General features: G+C 43.5%; 1 protein-coding gene across 2 annotated transcripts in view; it reads right to left on the minus strand.

Moving 5' to 3' along the window:
* Window positions 1-20,816, minus strand: part of JMY (junction mediating and regulatory protein, p53 cofactor) — a 131,743-nt gene extending 110,927 nt beyond the window's left edge. The window contains exon 1 of one of the 2 annotated variants that reach the window (XM_073344135.2): window positions 19,540-20,816. In XM_073344135.2, the coding sequence (XP_073200236.1) occupies window positions 19,540-20,466 (927 nt within the window). In that variant the 5' untranslated portion in view covers window positions 20,467-20,816. The remainder of the gene's footprint in view (window positions 1-19,539) is intronic. The other variant, XM_073344133.2, reaches the window with a different exon arrangement.
* Between the last annotated feature and the right edge of the window lie 841 nt (window positions 20,817-21,657).

Below are 21,657 nucleotides of genomic sequence, written 5' to 3' on the forward strand. Positions count from 1 at the left end.
TTTTTATTAAGACAACATGAAGTCTGTTGTTTGCAGGTCCCGGGCATGTAGGCCTGGCCCAACAAACACAAGTCCAGAAGTTAGTTAGACAGATCAGAAATTAGATTTGGGCGTCTGATTTTCAGAAAACAGAAAGGTAAGAAATGCACCTCTTCCACCACTTTTCAGTTAGTTCATGGGAGCCACAATAGTAGCCCCAAACCATAATTGCTCTGCAACCCTAGATGCACATCACCACACTGATAAGATTTTCCTTAACTCTGGGATAGAAAAAAATCTATTAAAACTAAATTAAGACAGAGTTGGGGGGGGGGGGCAAGGCAAGAAGGGTATGGCAAAGCCAGACTCAGGGCACAGCTGAGTTTCCTCTTCTGAAAGCCATGGAGAAGGAGAAACCAAGCTGGTTACAGGGACCACATCTACTTTAAAGCCTTGAGCATCAAATGCTTAGCGCTACAAGCGGGACCTTGTGTGCCCACCCCAAAATGGTCACAGCTTTCCTATATGGTTCCAAGGTTCCACAACACCATATTCAAAACAGAGGAAATATGAAATGACTACCCTAAGAAGAAAGTAGTGTGACCCAATTTTAAAAGATTTATGAAAAAGTTTCCCAACTGAAATCTTCTTAGTTATCAGCAACTATTGTTATATCACAAATAACCAATTATTAGATTACATGACATTTTTGGTCCCTTCTAACCCTATGATTCTATGAATTAAAAATAAACCAAACAGTACATGATCTACATATGAACATTCAGAGAAGACAAAATTTAGAAACTATTATTATTAATAAAAGGCTAAACTTGTGCATGGAATTGTGGAAGTCCCATATTGCACACAACATTTTTCCTCCCACTCAAAACAGTCAAGTTCCATATAATTAGCAATCTGTGCAATCACTTCTGTAGAGTACAGCTTTCTTGATAGCAGCAATTTAAATTAGTACCAAAGGAATGAAGTGCCACAGAATAAACTTGGAGAGTTTCAAGGGTTATGATTTTGCTTATTTGGTGTTGGGGGGGAGGGAACGTTATGGAAAAATAAACCCGGGGCAGGGGTGATATCCACATTGAACAATTGAACAAAGGTCCAGTCTTGTAATGCATCAGAGCTAGAATCAAATACTACATCTCTGAAAGACTGGAAAACCTGCCTTTTCACTATTACAAGGCATTTGTTTCTAGCAGTAGTGAACAGTAGTATGTGACTTTTTAAAGCCAAAAGGGATAGAATGCAGTTGGTACAGCATTGAGTGGTACGGCACAAAAGATGTTGTTGGCATTCATTTAGGATGACTTGTAGCAATGACCTACAAGTCATCCCAAATGAGTGGTAATAAAACATTTCAATTGCACCTTATATATCTATCCCAGGCCAAAAAATTAAGAGCATAGATCATCAATTTAGGGATAAAACCATTTACAGGGATGCTGCAATTATTAAAAAAAAAAAAAGTTTAAAACCCCAGGAAATTCTGATTAAATTCTGATTAAGACGGTCAACAACGGTTGTCAGCAGAAGGCCCCCGGAATCAGTACTAGAACCTGGTTAAATGCTCATGTTGAGCGGAGAAGACATTTTTCAGTACCATTTTGGAAAATATGGAGACTCAGTTATGCTTTCTGAAATGGTAACAAACAATACTGCCAAGATGACACTAGTACCATTTTTCAATATCCATTCAGGGGAAACCTGTTGCTGAAACACAACTTCAGTCACAGTTCTATTTTATAGCACAGACAGCGTTTGCCTATGCCATGAACTGCAAAAAAACCCTTAAATTTCAGTAAGTTTCACTGTGAAGACAACACAACAGACAAAGGAACAGCACAGGACAAAGGAAAGAAGAATGAACAGAATGTGGGGAGAAACAAATGTTGGTCTTCTCTATGGTAGGATTTTGATTGCAAAAAAAATGTCCACCACGGCCAACATTCGTGTAAGCTATTTTACTGACAGTCCTAGTGTAGATCTGGCCACCAGCGTTTAACACCATGTCATTTAGACCTTCTCAAAGCAGGTTTAAGCAACACTGTTAAACACCAGCTGTCATCAGATCCTTGTCCACATCAGATCTCTTGCTACTACCAATGGAATTGCACCAGTTGAAAAGTTTTGCTACCCAAAAATAAAAGAAACACCAAACACATGACCCTACCACAGCCATCACCTATGCTGAGGAGGGAGGAGTGTGGATGAAAGTCAAGAGATGAGCACAGAGATGCTTGCAAGGACATTAAAGGGAAAAGTTAGTGCTGCACAGTGCTCAGTGGATATGCACCCATTTACACCAAGGATGAATTTACGTCCTATTTGTTTTAATTCAATTAACCATTTAAAATATTGTCAAACACTTCCCTAGTCTACGCTCCCGAGTCTAGATCCACCCTCCGACTTCAGTAGCTCTGCAAGTTTAGACAATATACTTTAACAAGAAAAGAGCCCTACCCTCATTAATTCATACCAGTTATGGCTCGGAGAGACCTACTAGGTCATCTAGTCTACCCCTCTAATTAGTAGAGGACTATTCCTTCCAGTACCTTTTACAGCCTAGTTTTAGGTAATTCAAGTAATAGCACTTCTACTGCTATCCTTGAAAACTATCCTATACACCAACACATCTCAGTTTCCAAAGTTCTGGGAGGGCATTCCATCAATTTATATAATGGTGGTATAATATTTTCCATCCCAGTCTTTACATGATAATATTGTTTGCTTTTAAATAGCACTGCAAGCTGAGAAGGGCTTTCATTGAGCTACACATGCTGACATTGAGATCTTTGTTCTGACTGGTACTGTGAATTTTAGTATCCTACAAAGTACGAGAGTAGTTCAAGTGCATTGTTCCAAGGTGTCTTGTCTTTGTTAAGATTTCTCAGTTTCAGTCATCTCATCTTGATGAGCCTAAATAATTCTGCAAAATCTGTAACTGTGGATTTACCCTCTTTCCTAGATCACTAATACACTGAACACTGGTCCTGGTACCAAACATTTGTGCACCCAATTTTCAACACGGCAAAAGGTTAATAGTGACAGACTAACCCTGTTTTCCTTCTCAGTTTTTAAATATATGGTATTTTCTCTCTTACCCCATCTATTAGGTTTCCTTAATAGCCTCTTGTGAGGGACTTTATCAAAATGTTTTTGAAAGGCCACAGATCTGCTAGTTCTCCTTTAACCACTATATGGTGACAGTCCTAAAGGTTGTCTTTTTTTTTAAGTTGATGCTGCCCCCTTAAGTCATTTGATGCTCTTCTCTAAAAAGACAGAAAAAATAACATTCAAACATTAAATTATTGACATCTCTTGAGTACTGGAGCTGCCCAAAACTGTATAAAATGTTGTACACACATCACAATCACAAAATTCAAAAAGAATTTATTTTCTTGCCATTTGTAGTGGCTCTATGACACTAAAAGTTACACAGTAAAATTAGCAGGTCCCAAGACTTGAAATGCAGACTTACTTTTGTGGAAAATAATTGTTCTTATTGTAAGAAGCTATTGGGTGTGGAGCCATGTTTAAAAAGAGTTGCCTGACTTTTAAACAAAGCGCTCAAGCCATTTATATAGTATACATCCTATGTTAAATTTCCGTAACAAAGGCACCCCACCTATCCTATCTATCCACAGCCTCCTTTTTGCAGATTTATTTTTAGTATGGGGGCTAAAATCTCTCTGAACAAAAATACCAAACATCTGGAGGATAATCTGGGTGGGACTGAAGAAATTCAGAATGAACCTTTCCTCTCCCAACATTATATTCTTTCGTCATAAATGTCACCTGAAAAGCAAGAGAATTCCACAAAATTATTAGTTAACTGGATCAAGCCTATACTTTTGCAGATGTTCTATCCTAAAAGCAGCTATTTTAAACAGACTGGAATTGTACCAACAATAGTGTACTAGATCAGTGGTCTCCAAACTTTTTGAATGGCACACCCCCAGAGCCAGCTCCAGGGAAACAAAACAAAACAAAAAAAAAGAAGAAGAGGTGCCGACAAAGACAGAGTGAGGAGAGCTGAGCTGCCGCTGGCATGCCACCGAATAATCAAAGGTCCAGGAGCACTGCTGCCGCCGTGCAGGCGGTGCTCCTTCGGCAGCACTCCTCCTGCCACCCAGTCCCAAGGATGGTCGTATATGCACCCCACTTTGGAGACCATTCTACTAGATTAGAGAAAAGGATGTACAAAATGTGTCCTGGCAAAGATTACACAGCGGCCTATGAAGAACTGCCAGGTCCAGCCATTTACAAGATTCTCTTTTTCAGTGGCTCTTCCATCTCTATTATAGCAACATCACAGTTATAAAAAGATATAACAGCTAAGCCCTGCTGGCCATTTGTAGCATACTATAGACACACTATGAAGGGAAATGGCTGTTTAAAAAAAAGATGCAATGACTGGAAAGAACCAGCTGTCTAGTTTAGAGCCTACCTATGTGGCAATATCTCAGAGATAGGAGTCTGTGAAGACGACAAAACAAAAACAGGATTTTGTAAGCAACTTAGAAAGGACTGACTTTAAAGCTAAGCCCTGCAGGACATTTAATAAAAGAGGGGAAAAAAGATGATTTAGGAATAAGGGAAGGAAACTAGAGAGGGAGAGACGAAGTAAAGTAGAAAGCAGAGGACAGGAAGCAACACAGCAATAGGTGGAAAGAGAGAAGGAACACCAAGCAACTGAGGCCTTGTCTACACTGGCAAGTTTCTGCACAGTAAAGCAGCTTCTGCAGTGTAACTCCCGCAGTGTACATGTTGGATCATATTAAAGAAATTCTGTATTAAAATCACAAATGAGTTTGATTCCCTATAGTTTAAATTCGAGGGTATTACTAATTAAGAGGTCTCTTGGGTTTTGGTACTGTTTCTCTCCCTCTATGTGTGAAACTTCCAAGCTGCTAATTGCGTTAGTACATTCTAAGACAGAGTCTGTTCTCAAAACAATTCACAGAGAGAGAGACTCAAAGCAATACTCTGTAACAACAGAAACAGCACCCAGAGACTCCCCGCCCTTTTGTTGTATTAACAATTGTGATTAAAATAGAGATAGAGGATGTATGTGGATGGACGCTTGATGTGGATAATAACTGAATGATCAGGGAGGTGCCAGCCTATGAATCCAGTGTCCATCGGCTGAAGAAGACGTCAAGTGGAAATAACCAGAGGACCCCCGGAGGGCAGACTGGAATCCACCCAACAGCCTCAAGAATGGGAGAACCAAAGAACAAGATAACACATGGCAGCACGGAGCCGTCAGGGATGTGCCATCTGTTGATTGATTCAGCAACAGCATGATGAAGCAATTCCCACAGACTGGCATAGGAAGAAATTCCTATAAAAATGGATTCTAGAAAGTGAGAATTTTGGGGTCCAATTCTGCAAACCAACTTCCAGGAGCCTCAGATGAGCATCTGACAAAGCCCTGCTCCCTCCTCATGTCCAGGCCACCTGGCCAGTGGCTTGGCATGAGCAACTCTAAGGCTGGTAACTATGATAACAACCTTGCAGAACCTGTGTGTGTGTGTTTGTATGAATGAATGTGTGAATAAATACGAGATCGAATGGAATGTTATAGCTATAACTAACTGCTTACTATGATTCTTTCTGTATTCACAATAAATGTGGTATTTTACCTTTAATAAGATCCTGCTGGTTTTTATTTTATTGGTGTAACATACACATTGCCAAGCCATTTAGTGAGCAGAAACTGTGCAGTTGCAGCGCTGTAAAAAAACCACCCCTAGAGGTGTAGAGCTTTGTGTGCCGGGGCTACAGCGCTGCAGTGCCAGTGTAGACACGCTGGCCGATTACAGTGCTGCGACTGGCCTCCGGGAGGTGTCCCACAATGCCTCTTCTCGCCTCTCTGGTCATCGGTTTGAACTCTATTGCCCTGTCCTCAGGTGTCCAACCATCAGCCCCACCCTTAAATTCCTTGGGAATTTTGAAAGTCCCCTTCCTGTTTGCTTGGTGACTCATGCAGTGGTCTCCAAGCATCTTTCCAGGTAACCATGCCTGCTCCATGCACCAGGTGATCCCCTGCTTGGAGCAATGCCGAGCTGCTGGATCTCATCAGAATTTGGGAAGAGGAGGCTGTCCAGTCCCAGCTGCACTCCAGTCACAGGAATTATGATACCTACAGACAGATTTCACGATGCACGACAGAAAGGGGCCACGACTGGGACACACTGCAGTGCAGGGTCAAAGTGAAGGAGCTGCAGAAAGCCTACCACAGGGCACGGGAGACAAACCACCGCTCGGGGGCTGCGCCCACGAGCTGCAGGTTCTACAAAGAGCTGGACGCGATACTCGGTGGCAACCCCACCTCCACTGCAAGGGCCTCTGTGGATACTTAGGTGGCTCGCGTGCCAGTCAAGAATGGACCAAGTCAGGAGGAGGAAATCTTGGACAAGGATGTGAAGGGGAAGGGGGACCCAGAGGCAGAGGACAACTCAGAGGTCAGAGATGCATGCTCTTCTCTACCCTGGAGGAGGCTAGCCAGTCACAGCTGTCGGAGCTTGGCAAAGCGCAAACAGGAGAGGCGGCCCCTGGTAAGTGGATTTGATTCTGGGAATCGCTGAAGCAAGTTGTTGGGGGCAGGATGGTTGGAGAAAGCAGGCTTGTATCTGTATGATGCGCGTACCACCATATGCCAAGTCTGAGTGGCAGAACAGGACATTGATGGACTCCCTCACTTCACAGGAATCTGCCTCAGAGATCTCCGTGGAACTCTCAGAGATACTGGGCAATCCGCTGCCGCAGGTTCTTTGGCAGAGCTGCTTTGTTTCTTGCCCCATTAAGGGTAACTTTCCCTTGCCATTCTGCCGTCACTGGGGAGGGGACCATTGTCGCACACAAGCGAGCTGCATAAGGGCCAGGGTGGAAGCTGCAGCCTTGGAGAAGGCCCGCCCCTGATTCTCTGCTTACCCTCAGCAGTGAGATACCTTCCATAACGAACACAGCCTGTGGAAAATGTGGGTACAGGAATGATTATAAAGCCCCCCCTAAAGTGCTGGCTCTCCCCAAGAGGAATGTGCCCAGTGTACAGTATGGTTCTGGAACACTGATTTCCCCTGCAGTTACTCACCATTTTGGGGGTCTTGTGGCTCATGTGTGCTTGCCTAGGGTCAGCCAGTTAGTGACAGGTATGTAAATAGTGGCTGTGTTCTAAATCACTGAATCAGTGGTCTGTGTGTTGCAAAAAATACTGCTTCTGTAAAATGTTGCATTTTGGCTTCACAGATTATCACCTCGGAAGCCCAGCCACCCTCTTTGTTATTGGGTTGAACGGCTGCACAAAATTAGAAAGCAGCCACGAAGAACTAAAGAGGACTTTCTGTGTGACGTCATGGTGCACTCCGCAGCCAAAAAACAAGAACTAAAGCAGTGGCAGGACACCGAGAAGAGGAACTGAAAGAAGATGTGGTGCACCAGAACGAAGCCATGGAGCAGCTCTTAAAAGTTATGGAGCGCCAAGCAGACACGTTTCAAGCACTACTAGCACTGCAAACCAAGCAGCTCCATGCCCGCCCTTCCCTGCAGCCACTGTCGCAAAACCCTTTCTAGACACTGCCAACCAACTCTTATCAACCTCCTGGCTCCAGTCTGTACCCACTGCATTCCACTCTTCCCCCATCACAGTCCAGCCCTGTGGACTCCCAGTACCCACTGCACTCGACACCCATCCCTCTACAGTTGAGTCCTGCTGAAGTTCAGTACCCGCTGCACTGTACTCCAAAGGACAAGGTTGCATAGGATATCTGGACATACACAAATCTAACCATCCTGGACTGCACCTCCTCCTGGGACCCTCCCTTCCCCCACAGTGCTGATGTGGTTTTTGTTTGTCTCTCTCCTCCGGTTGTTGTTTTTTAATAAAAGAATTGTTTTGGTTTGAAAGCAATCTGTATTCCATTAATTGAAAGCAAACAGAGCCCTGCAAAGCAACAGGCAATTTTCTTAAACTTTCATACTGCATCGTCTGCACCAATCACAATCACCTCCTAGCATTACAAGCATTGCACTCCCGAACATAGCAACAAATATTAGTGGCTTTCAGCTTCAAACTGCTGCCTCAAATCATCCCCGATCCTTATGGCCCTGCGCTGCACCCCTCTAATAGCCCTGGTTTCTGCCTGTTCAAATTCAGCCTCCAGGCGCCGAGCCTCAGCAATACAGCCCTGAGTGAAGCTTCCACCCTTCCCTTCACAAATATTATGGAGTGTACAGCATGTGGCTATAAGCAAAGGAATATTGTCATCGGCCAGGTCCAGCCTCCCATATAGACAGTACCAGCGAGCCTTTAAATGGACAGCAGCACACTCAACAGTCATTCTGCACTTGCTCAGCCTGTTGTTGAACCCGCTTCTTGCTGCTGTCAAGATGCCCTGTGTATGGCTTCATAAGCCACAGCATTAAGGGGTAGGCAAGCTCTCCCAGGATCACAAAGGGCATTTTGACTTCCCTTATGGTTATCTTCTGGTCCAGAAAGAAAGTCCTTGCTTGCAGCTTCCTGAATAGGCCAATGTTCCAAAAGATGCGTGCGTCATGCACCTTTCTGGACCAGCCTGCGTTAATGTCTGTGAAACGCACACTGTGATCCACAAGCACCTGGAGAACCATTGAGAAACACCCCTTCCGATTAATGTGCTAGGTGGTGTGGTGCCAAAATTGGAATATACGTGCCATCTATCACCCCCTGCAGTTAGGGCAGCCCATTTTTGCAAAGCCATCCACAATGTCACACATGTTGCTCAGAGTCACAGTCTTTCAGAGCAGGATGAGATTAATGGCCCTGCACACTTCCATCAACACGACTCCAATGGTCAACTTTCCCACTCCGAACTGGTTAGCGACCGATCGGTAGCAGTCTGGAGTAGCCAGCTTCCACAATGCAATTGCCATGCGCTACTCCAGTGACAGGGCAGCTCTCATACTCATGTCCCTGCGCCGCAGGGCTGGGGCGAGCTCATCACACAGTCCCATGAATGTGGTTTTCCTCATCTGAAAGTTCTGCAGTCACTGCTCGTCATCCCAGACGTGCATGACAACGTGCTGGTTTCCCGAGCCCAGAAGCGGCGTTCCTCTGTGGTCAACGCCTCCATGAATGCCACAAGCAATCTCATGTCATAGCTACTATGCTTGGCGAGATCCATGTCGAACTCTTCTTGCCTTTGTAGTTTAAGGAATTACTCCACTGCCACTCGTGATGTGCTAGTGAGAGAAAGCAGCATATTGGTCAGCAACGCGGGATCCATTCCTGCAGACCGCAGAGGCAGAGCATACAGTACACAAACCACTGAAAGATGGCACCAAATGCGGATGGAAGCACAGGGATTGCTGGGATGCAAAGCAACGCATCACAGGGCATTGGGACAGAATCCAGGATGCCCTGCAACCTCCTCCACCTTTCCACACAACTCTTAGCAGCAGAAGAGGAAGAGATGCTCTGCAGGATAGCTGCCCAGAGTGCACCACTCCAAATACCGTTGCAAGTGCCACAAGCCTGAACACGCTATTGCTCAGGCAGCTGATGGTGTGAACACACAACAGCGGTTTCCCTTCAGTGCTTTCTGAGCGGCACTGTAGCTGCTGGCGATGTAACTCTGCCAGTGTAGACATAGCGAGTGTCCTAATTCTGGTCCTGAGCCAAAAAAGTGTATATTACATATACATCCACCCCCTCTATATTCAGGCACACTAAGGTGATCCAACTGCACGTGCCTAGATTAGTATCACTATAAAAAAACTTCAGCATATTTATTATGACCAGAACCTAGGAGCATGAACAACTCAAACTTTGACACTGAATACTAAATAATTAAAATTGATCTAAGGTCAGTAATAAAGTCCCCAGTGCACAAAAATCAAGATGCTCCCCACTCACAGTCTACACAGTTAAATAACCTGCTTTGATAGTATATTACTGCTGTGTAAGCAGCTCATCTTTTTCCCCAGGCATTTGAAAAGAGGCCAGAATAGTGAGGGGGAATTACTGAAGAAGGAAAGTGATTTTGGTTTTTAAAACTTTCTGGCTCACTAGTTACAGACCATACTGAATGGTATTGCTGCATTTTTGTTACATTAGTGTTCCTTTTAATGTGGGATTTTTAAATTGGAGCCCAGAGTCTTTGAGTAGGTACCCTTTTTTTCAGTGTACGTATAAAGCCCTTTTTTTCCTTTGGGATACGTATGGTATTACGCACATTCTATTGTTTTTTAGATTAAAATAGTACCCATGATTATCTTTAGTAAAAGCAATAAAGAAATAAAGGATTTCTTTTTTTCAAAGTCCATCCACAGAAGCACCATATATAAATGTTAAACATTTTTTAATATTTTTTACATGTATGCAACATTGTCCAGTTTTCTATGAATCTTTGTTAGAGAAAAGGGCTTATCTACACGTACAGTGCTCCAGCGACGCAGCTGCACCGCTGTAGCGAAGACACTGCTATGCTGATGGGAGAACTTCTCCTGTCAGTGTAGTTAATCAGCCTCCACGAGAGGTGGTAGCTAGGTCGACGGGAGAAGCTCTGCCATTGACATACTGCTGTCCACATCGGCGGTTAGGTCGGTGTAACTACATTGCTCAGGGGTGTGGATTTTTCATACCCTTGAGCAACACAGTTATACTGATGTAAGTTTGTAGTGTAGACCTGGCCCAAGTACCCTACAATGTTTGGGAACAAGAAAGCAACAGTTCAGAGCAGCAAGCCAGAACTCCAATTAACCTATGGTCACAAGCCTCCCAAAGCACGAGGATTTCTAAGCATAAGTCAATTTTAGAGGTTTGAATCCGGGAAAGTGCTCTTTCAAAGATGTATTCATCTATTACAAATGAAGTGCCTAAAACTATTAATTTTGTACACTTTTAAAGAAGCTCATTCCTGTGTTGTTTTCCCCAACACGCTACTTTGTCAGCGGAAAGCAAAATCACATTTACAATAACCCTAACCGCTGAGAAAAGATAGGATATTACTGCTTCTAAGACCAAAATTGTTTCAAATTTGTTTCTGCCCACAAAACAAAAGTAAAAGAGAAGAGCAATATATAAACAAGTGAAATGTAAAGACAACAAAATGTAGGAAGGGAAGGCAAAATGGTGAAACTTTTTTTTTTTTTTTTAAAAACAACAAAAGACTGCTACTTAAAAGGACAAAATAATTCCAGCAGAACTTCAGAAGTTTTACTTAAAGCTCAAGAATTCTTTATAATGTTCCCTTAGAGTAAGCTCTATATCTTCCTCAGTCAAACGTTTCCATGCCTTCAAGTTAATATCTCACTCTCAACATTAAAATGTTTTAGTTTAATTGATAACATTTTAAGGCACATGCATACACCTTGTACATAACACATTAATCTTTAAACAAAATACACTTGATATTTCAGAAGTGCAGAGATCTTCATTTTGAAAAAGAAAGAAGTGTTGATGCATTTGCATTTTTAGTTTGCAAGATGGGAAAGTTACTCCATTGTGATTTCTATTTATCTATGATATCATCACAGTACCTTCAATGCTGTGTTACACAGCTGCAGAATGAGTCAGGTGGAAAACTAGATCTTAAGAGTTTTGACTCTAAGGCACTTGTAAGCTTTGAGTAGTCCATGATAAACTGAAAAAAAATGCCAATGGGCCCGTATGCAGACAGCAACTCTAACTTAGACTAAAGCCTTGTCTACACTGCCACTTTACAGCGATGCAACTTTCTCGCTCAGAGGTGTGAAAAAACACCCTCTGAGCGCTGCAAGTTTCAGCACTGTAACGTGGCAGTGTAGACAGTGCACCAGCGCAGGGAGCTGTGTTCCCAATGCTGGTAGCTACTCTCCTCCTGGAGGTGGCTTTTTTATAGTGTTGGGAGAGCTCTCTCCCAGGGCTGGTGCTGCGACTACACAGCCATGTTAAAGCACTGCTGCAGCAGCGCTTTAACGTTGCTAGTGAAAACATGCCCTACGTGAAAAAGACAGATGAGTAAGGACAACTCTGGAAAAAAATCCTCTCTGGATAGGGCTCCCAACTAGGTACTGATCAGTGCACATTATGATTGGTCTTGGAAAGATTAGATTCTTGGTAAATGTTGATTTCATCATATACATAAATCAACAATCAAAATATACAGATGGCTAAAGAAAACGCTGCTTGAGAATTTAAGGATATTTACTTTGTATGTTTGACATATGATGTTGACAATTTGTATTTTAACAATTATACAGTTTTAACTTTTTCAATCTCAAGCTGTCAAATTATTTTATGACTCCTTTCCCACATCTGTGAAAATTTAAATGGATATAAATAAAAAATGCTCAAAAATAAATATTGATATTATCCATCAAAATGTATATAAAATAAAAATCAAATTCTGCCAAACCTAATTATGATATGGACAACAGAATGAGGCCACTGGTTAATTCCATATAGAATACTGTACCAAAAAACTGGCAGATGTTAACTAAGATACATTATTCACTGTGATGTTTCACCCCATAATGCTTTATGGAAATATGCTTATGAAATTAAATATGACATAACTTAAATACGTTTTATGCTAGATATGCCATGTAACATCTCTCTGAAAAGGTTATTATCCACTGGATATATTCATCCTATTTGTATGCATGTATCATTTTTGTATTCGAAGTTATGAATATTGGTGATGTACTTGTTTAATTTTAAGTAGCCTCAGTGAAGCAGTTGGTCAGCTTCCTGAGAAAAGACTATTCTCAGTAAGTGTCCAAACAAGAAACACTTAAGCTAACAATGAACTGGGAGATGCCAATCCACATCTGAGCTTTCATGGGAATGTGGCCTGGCTGGTAAGAAACTGAGTCATGCATGGACATGTGACGGCCCATGTGACTCCAAAACTTCATCTGGGAGCTGGATTCTGAATAGGAGAGAGGAGGAGGTCTCCACCCACAAAAGAAAGTTTATGTAAGCCCGTGGGAGACCCCTCCATTTTGTCTTCAGCTGGCTCAAGAGAAAGCCTCTCCACCCCACAGGATACCTGAAAGAAACTGGAACAAAGGACAGTAACCAGAGGGGTGTGAGTGATTGCTGGATCCAGACTAGAAGGAGGCTAGTCTGTAAAAGCAGCTTACTGGAACATTTCTGAGGGTGAGATTTCATTAGTAATCACTTCCTTACTGTATTAGGGTTAGACTTGCATGTTTTATTTTATTTTGCTTTGTAATTCACTTTGTTCTGTCTGTTATTACTTGGAACCACTTAAATCTTATTTTTTGTATTTAATAAGATCACTTTTTACTTATTAATTAACCCAGAGTATGTATTATTACCTGGCAGGGCAAACAGCTGTGCATCTCTATCAGTGTTATAGAGGGCAAACAATTTATGAGTTTATCCTGTATAAGCTTTATACAGTTTTAAAACGGATTTATTTGGGGTTTGGACCCCATTGGAAGCTGGGTACCTGGGTGTTGGAGACAGGAGCACTTCTCAAGCTGTTTTCAGTTAAGCCTGCAGTTTGTGGAATGTAGTTCAGACCTAGGTCTGTGTTTGTAGCAGGCTAGCATGTCTGGCTCAAACAAGGCAAGGTTCTGAAGTCCCAAGCTGCCACGGAAGATGGGCTCAGAGGTAGTCTCAGCACATTAGTTGGCAGTTCCCAAGGGGTTTTCTGTGATCCAACCCATCACACTCACCTTGAGTGGTTTCACGTTCATTTGTTCAAATATTCAGTGTTGAATCAAGACCGCAGAACAACAATATTGGTTTCTAATAAAACTATCACCAACAAGTATTTGAGATCTATTGTCAATCATCTACATCTGCAATTTTCAAAGTGCTCAATGCTGGCTTTATTCTGCTCCCTTTTATTTCAACTGAAAAAAAAAAAAAACCACCCTATTAACTGATGACTACCACCACAGAAAGGCATATAAAAGGTTCAGAATAATGAATAAAGAAGCCAAGATTTGAAGTCTCTGAATTTCAAATCAATTTCAAATCAAAGAGAAGTATAAAAAGTATGCTTTATTTCTCTTACAAGAAGTCTTGCAAATCTTTCAGATTTAACCATTACAGTTCCTAGACAGGATTTATCTTTACCTTCTGCAGTATTCAATCACAACAATGATTCTATACACAAACTATTTGATAATCCAGAATGGATATAAAAAGGCAATGTTCGACTTTAAACAGCAGGGCACTGAATTATGAGAAGAGACAGAGTGAATGGCTAAATATATAACAGATACATTTATGTCAAAGCTAAATCCAAATTGTTAGTAGCAGTCATAAGAACATAAGAATGGTCATACTGGGTTAGACCAAAGGTCCATCCAGCTCAGTATCCTGTCTACTGACAGTGGCCAATGCCAGGTGCCCCAGAGGAAGTGAACCTAACAGGTAATGATCTAGTGATCTAAGCAGTTTAGTATCATCTGCAAAATTGGCCACCTCGCTGTTTATCCCTTTCTCCAGATCATTTATGAATAGGTTGAATAGGATTGGTCCTAGGACTGACCCTTGGGGAACACCACTAATTACCCCCTCCATTCTGAAAATTTACCATTTATTCCTACCCTTTGTTCCCTTTTAACCAGTTCTCAATCCATGAAAGGATCTTCCCTCTTATCCCATGACTACTTAATTTACGTAAGAGCCTTTGGTGAGGGAACTCATCAAAGGTTTTCTGGAAATCTAAAGTACACTGTGTCCACTGGATCCCCCTTGTCCACATGTTTGTTGACCCCCTCAAAGAACTCTGACAGATTAGTAAAACACGATCTGCCTTTACAGAAACCATGTTGACTTTTGTGCAACAATTTATGTTCTTCTGTGTGTCTGACAATTTTATTCTTTACTATTGTTTCAACTAATTTGCCCGGTACGGACGTGTCCATGATCACCTATAGAGCCCTTCTTAAATATTGGCGTTACATGATAGTCAAATAACTATGGTTTAGTTTTTAAGTTACTGGAATTATCATGCAAATACATCACTTTCTCACTATACTGCTATCACTGTAGAACGCTGCCTTTAGCAGAAGCAAAAACATTAAAATGTGCATGAGACAGCATCCGTACAAGTTGTTAACTACTATTTGAATTGTTTTACACCGACGTTGACAAATTAACTCCTACATTGACAGCATCCCTTTGAAGCAACACTGTTAAATCTAATCAACTGCAAAATGTGAAATAATTCACTGACAATATTGTGACTTGACTTTTTGTTTGTTTCTCTCCTCTATGGCCATGTAAAAAGCCAGCCACATACAACAGAAATTCACTGACTCTACAAAGAAAACAGTATGACTGACAATAAGCACTATTATCGAATACAAGATGTATGCAAATAGGGAGGATTTTTTTCAATGATAGCAAACTTTGTTATTTATACCAATAGTACATAAGACTTGACAGATTTGTTTAAGTCTACCACTTTTAATCAAAAGCAAAATTAAACCGAGAGTTGAAAAATTAAGATTTATAAGACTATCCAGTTGCTCAGTAAAGCGCTCTGCGTATGTACTAAATTGGGGAAGAGATTACAATAAAATCTATTAGCTCCAAAACAATGGTAAACTAGCCACAGCAGATAAGAGAATTACATCATTAACTCCTTCTGACTTTAAGCTTTCACTAAAATTGTTCCTAGATCTTAAGGACATGAAAATAACCCAAATATAAACAGAATGTAAACAAATGAAGAGTGATCTTCCTGCACCTGCAGGTAGACTACTGCAATGTCCCTTCAACTGCTGTTAGTAATTTTACCAAGCAGCAGCAGGATGAAATTAACAAGTTCTAGCCAGTTTCTCAAACACAATTCAGAGCCTTGCCTGCAGCAGTGCAACTGTCAAGAGTCAGTTTCATGTTGCTGAAGTTAAGAAGAGATAGGAGCAGCAGCAGAGAAAAGCAAAGATACTATTCACTGAAGGACCCCATAAAAGAGAAGATGCAGTATGCATGTAGTATAGGCATCTCTCCAGATCCTCCACTTCACAACTGGCTAAGCAGGAGGGAGTAAAGCAAGGCTTAGTCTACTCCAGAAGTTTGCCGGTATAGCTATACAGCAAACCCACTTAGTGTAGATACAGCTTATACCAGCAAAAACACTCTTACTTCTATAGTTAAGTGCATTTTTTCACCAAAAGAAAAACAAATTATTAAAATAATTTTAAATAGACTTGGCAGAATTTGATTTTTATATAATTTCCATGAATAATATCATTGTTCATATTTAAACCTTTTTTCTGATTTTTATTTAAATGTTCACAGTTGTGGGACATTGGGGGAGGAGGTCAGACAATTATTTAATGACATAATGAGATTCAAGAAGTAAAAGCTTTATAATTTAAAACAAATTATCACATCAAAATATACAAAGGAAATATTCTTAGAACTCTAAAGCTCTCAAGCAGCATGTTTCTTATTTTGTCTCACTGTACATTTCAATGATCATCCAGGGAAATTATTTTTTCAGCAGTTTATGTGAAATTGACATTTATTGACATTAACCGATAAAAATCAAATCCTTACAATGCTGATTATATCTTTCCTGTACAACTATTTTTGTCTTCCTTATTTTGGATCTTTGTTGCACAACAGAGTCACTGCAAGTGGAGAGAAATGCTTATGGTATATTAAAACTTTACAGTTCAGGAAAAGAAAGATGCCTAGTACTAACAGCACCAATTATTAACTGCTGTAAAGATCAATTAGATCTTGTGGCACTTATGAAAAGCAACAGATGGCAAAGAGTGGGACACTACAACAATGAAGACAAAGGGGATGGTTTTTGCTCAGACTGCTTCACCCCATACTCCCTTCAAATTAATAGACTTTACACCTATGGATATTACAAGTATTTTAGAAATAATAAAATAGCATCTTAAAGTGCACAATGGAATTTATCTTATGAAAAGTTACATGAAAAAATGTAAGGCTTAAAAATGTTTTAAGATGTTAAGTACTGTTTGAAATCTTTTGTACACTAACCAAAACCATTTACATTTACCAGGTTTCATAACACACACACCACGCCCAATGCTGAGAACACTCAGCATTGCCCCTCAAAGCACTTATAGCCATACAAAACTGCAGATATCTAATATTCCTATCCAATGATAAGTAGATTTCAAGTACAGATGGAAAAGGCAAGTTGAAAGAGAATATATGAAAGGTGATCCTCCAGGTTTACATTTCAGAGGAAGAGCCAAGCCTGTCTCCAAAGCATAGAAAACTTCTATCTTCAGAATTACCTATTAACAAATATTGGATACCCCATCATCTATTCCTTTTTTTTTCTTAAAATTACAAAGCCAAATGATATAAACTATTTGTTTAAAATGAAGCTATTACCAAGCAAGCTGCTTCAACAGGTACAGATGCAGAAACCTGAGAGCCAAAAGTGAAAGAGCAGATCAACCAGTTGGTCTCCTTTCTTAAACAAGAAGCACTTTTTAATTAAAGATGGATTGATTTACACAATAGGCACTGACAGAGAAACAACTGTACAGACATTAGGTATACAATTAGTTCAGTTACCATGGAAAGGAAAGATTGTACTGTGGTCAAATACACACATGCTGCCATGCCATTTTGTCTGCAACAAATTATACACATTCATCAAGAATGCAAGACCTTGATAGCACCCGAATCTGACAGAAGACTGCTTATTCGGCTGCCTAATTTTTTCTTTTTTTCTGCCTATGATTCTGGTGGAGAAGCAGCGTACATGGAGACTCATCAGGAGTCAGATAACTGTAGGGCAGCGACACTGAACCAATGGCTCTATCACCAAATAAGGTTCAAGGCCTTACACATGGCTCTCAGAGGCCACTGGTCTCATAGGCACCTCTTTTGTACTACACAGTGCCATACAAAAAGCGTGCTAGGCAAATGGCCAAGAGTCTCTAGGCTGCTTCTTATTCCTCTCTTGCAGACAAGAAAGTCAAATGAGAAAAGGAATATTGGGCCAAATTCATCAGTGACATATCACCAATTAAGTTAATACCAAGGATGAATTTGGCCCTTGTGGTAAGAATGCCATAAAAATCACAATTATGAATTCTGACAGCCTTGTAATGAGGTGTCAATGCATGAAAATGCTGCATTGTAGTGAAAGTCATGACTCAACATCATGGCATGATCCTCAGAATGAACATGTTGTGGATCTCCATGACTCCATTCACTGGGTGAAAGCTGGATCTACCCTGAATCCTGATTATTTATGGACCCAAGACCCTAAACTGTACAGTCAGAAGAGAACAAATCTAGCTACCTCCACAAAAATAAATCCAGACCTCCACAAATCTGAGCATCACTGCAACAAAAACCCAGATCCAGCAATTGGATCCTGTAGGATCTATCCTATTTTGGCCATCACCCAAATTCTATGACATGAATGAAGTATGGCTGCTCCTCTGGCACTAAAAGTTCAGACCCCATTGCATGCCAGCACTTGATGTTAGCTAAAACCTAGATCTGGCATCTGGAGCTTGGCAGCTTTTTGGCCAACACTGTACAAACCTAAATAAAAAATAGTCTAACATTGGAAAAATCTGGATCCTGATGCATCTCAGCCCAATAGCACTGGAGAAACAAAATCTTGTACCTGGATCCTGGTATTTTTAACTCCAGTCCCCCAAATTCTACCCTCTAAACAAAACAAAAATAGCAGGTCCCAGTGGACTATAAAAAAAATAAATTAAAAATGTAGACCCTTTTGCAAACTGGCACAACAGCAACACAAAGTATCACAGAATCATAGAGTATCAGGGTTGGAAGGGACCTCAGGAGGTCATCTAGTCCAACCCCCTTGCTCAAAGCAGGACCAATCCCCAATTTCTGCCCCAGATCCCTAAACAGCCCCCTCAAGGATTGAACTCACAACCCTGGGTTTAGCAGGCCAATGCTCAAACCACTGAGCTATCCCTCCCCGCTAAAGTAGATTCTTCTTGAACCAGGTCTTTTTTAAATCCCAAAATTCTTCTAGCTAAAGAGAAATGCAACTCCAATTCTACTGAAAAAAAATCGACACACTGCTCACTAGCACTGCAAAGACACATATGTGTACCCAAAATCTGTTGGAGCCTACATTGTTTTTACCTCAAGCTCCCAAACTGTACTGTCAAATTAGACAACACATGTTGCTAATCTCACTCAAACAGAAAAATCCAGACTCCAACACTTCCTGATGCAAGAACAATGCAAAAAACATATATCTGGCATGAAGGTCTTGCCAGATCCAGCAAATTTTTATCTACAAACCTCTAAATTCTACTGTTTAGAATCTAGCTGCTCCTAGGACATCACAGAAGTCTGGCCCCTGACACAATGAGCACTTGAAACAATCCAAATATGGCTCTGGCTCCAGCAAGGTCTAGCCCAGTTTTTCCATCTCTGAAGTTTTACCTTTTAGCTGCACCCAAAGTGAAGTTTTCCTTTTCTACACTGGTTTTCTACTTAACTTGTACAATTGTACGGGTGGTGAGGAGGGTAGCAGAGTTACAGGGAGTGACACAAAGTGGAGGCTAAGCAGAGGGGTCCTAGCTGTGTTGGGGCCTCACCTCCTGGATGCGTTTGCGGGCACGTTGCAGCACCTCTTCGTAGCCCTTCTGCCGCAGTTCGCTCAGGCTCTCGTAGTACTCTTCAGGGTCGTCGGTCTCGGTGAAGAGCACCTGGGAGAGGATCTTCCACCCGCAGGTGTCTAAGCTATGGCCCAGGTAAACCTGTAGCTGGTAACACAGCGCGTCCATCTCCTGCTCGGACAGCTGCGGGGCCCCGAACAACACAGTCCACATGCTCGAGGGCTCCTCAGGGAAGACGGGCAGGCAGGGCTCTAGCTCCGAGTTCACCGAGCACAGCTGCTGATGCACGGCCCGCAAGTCCTGGAAGGAGAAGAGGCCGGCCCAGCTGCACTCCTCCCCCGGGGAGTCCGCGTCTGCGGCCGGCTCGGTACCTTGCTGGATGGGTCCCGGCAGCAAGAGCAGAGGGGCCGCGGGTTCATCCTTCACCAGCTCCAGCACCTCGATCTCCTCGGCCGCACTTGCTGGGCTCGGCGCCGCCGCCTCCGTGCTGCGCGGCGGCCTCCGGACCGGACTGGCCTTCGTCCGCAGCGGGCTCTTCAGCATCGCCTCTGCCCCGGCCGCGGCGCCCTTCTCAGAGCTCCGGAGCAGCGAGTCCGCTCGGGGATGCGAGGAGCTCCTGGCCGGGCTGGAGTCCGCCCCGCAGGCCGGGGTCCGGCGGGCCGCGGGGACGCCGGCCTGGGCAAGGGCCCGTCGCTCCGGCCCCCCGGGGCTGCCCCGGCGCAACTCCCGCGAGCCGCTGCGCTGCCGCTGAGCAGTCCGGTTGTGGCAGGTGATGGCGAACTTGCCCTCGATCTCGTTCCAGGCCACGATGAACGCGAACTTGTGCTTCTCTCCCTCGAGGAAGGCGTGGGGCCTCACCGCCACCCAGTCCGCCTCCAGCGTCTCCTCCAGAGCGAAGGCGGACATGGTGTCCCGCTACGCGCCCGCGCTAGGCATCCGCATCCACCGCCGGCTCACTGCCCGCCTTCAGCCATCTTGGGGGAGAAGGATGCGCCGGAGCCCGGCCGGGGGGGGGGGGAACAGCCGCTCGCGAGCTCGGCCTCCTGCTGCGGCTCGTTGCCCAGCGCGCGCGACGCGGGCTGCGCCGGCCCCGCCTCCCGCCGTGGTAGCGTCCTGCACCGGGCGGGCGCCGCCGCGGACAATACAGCTCCCAGTCCAGGTACTTCGCACGATCACGTGGGCAGAAGCAAGCTCTGTTTACAAGCGACGCGGCCGCTGCGGCATCACAACCCGCCCTAGGGCCCTGTCCCGCCCCCTGGCTACTTGCTGTCCCCACCCCTCCTCCGGCTCCTCTGCTGTGAACGGCTTGGGGCGCAGGCGCCCGCTCCTCCCCTCCCCCACGCTGCCAGACTGAGCTCCCCCTGCTCCACGGGGATGCTCTTCCCGCTCCCCTTCCTCAGCTGTCACCGGTCCGTAGCCTACGTCAGGCTCAACTGAGGGGCGCGAGGAGCCGCACGTGCGCCGTTCACAGTCACGACGGCCCAACGGCCAAGGGGAGGGGGAGCTGGGGTCGGCTTGTCCTGGGAGCAGGCGCAGGCGCAGTTGGAGGGAAATAAAATAAGAGCAACAGTTCGGGAGAAAAGAGCCTGTGCCGGCTGAGGCCTGATCGACACGTTACCCTCCTAACCGCTTCTGTCAGGGGGATTTAACGAGTCTCGCCTTTCCTGCAGCGAGGGGTAATTCGAAGTCAATCCCTTCGCCTGACTCCACAGCTACTGGCTCTGGCGGATGGAATGTCCGGGCGAAAGTGTTATGGGGTGCGGCCACCTCTGGGATAATGGGGAGTAAAGGAGGAGGGTCAATTCCTCCATCTCTGCCAGTTCTGGGGCAGCTCGACTTTCACTCTTCTTTTTGTCTTTTAACACCCACTGTCTCGCTGGGTCACACGATTTAGCTTCTCTTCCATTTCTTGGCACATCATCCTGTTTTTCCTTGCCACAAATCTGTAATCCCAAAACAATGTCAGGGGATTCTCCCCTCATTGGGGAGTCAAAGGGACAAGCAACTAATCACTAACCCATCCTGCCCTTTCACTTTCTCCTCCACTGTCCTAGCTCTCACACAGCCTTTCATTTCCAAAATTCCTTCCCTTGTTTT

Source organism: Lepidochelys kempii, chromosome 5 (assembly GCF_965140285.1).
Source record: "Lepidochelys kempii isolate rLepKem1 chromosome 5, rLepKem1.hap1, whole genome shotgun sequence".
NCBI classification, from domain to species: Eukaryota; Metazoa; Chordata; order Testudines; family Cheloniidae; genus Lepidochelys; species Lepidochelys kempii.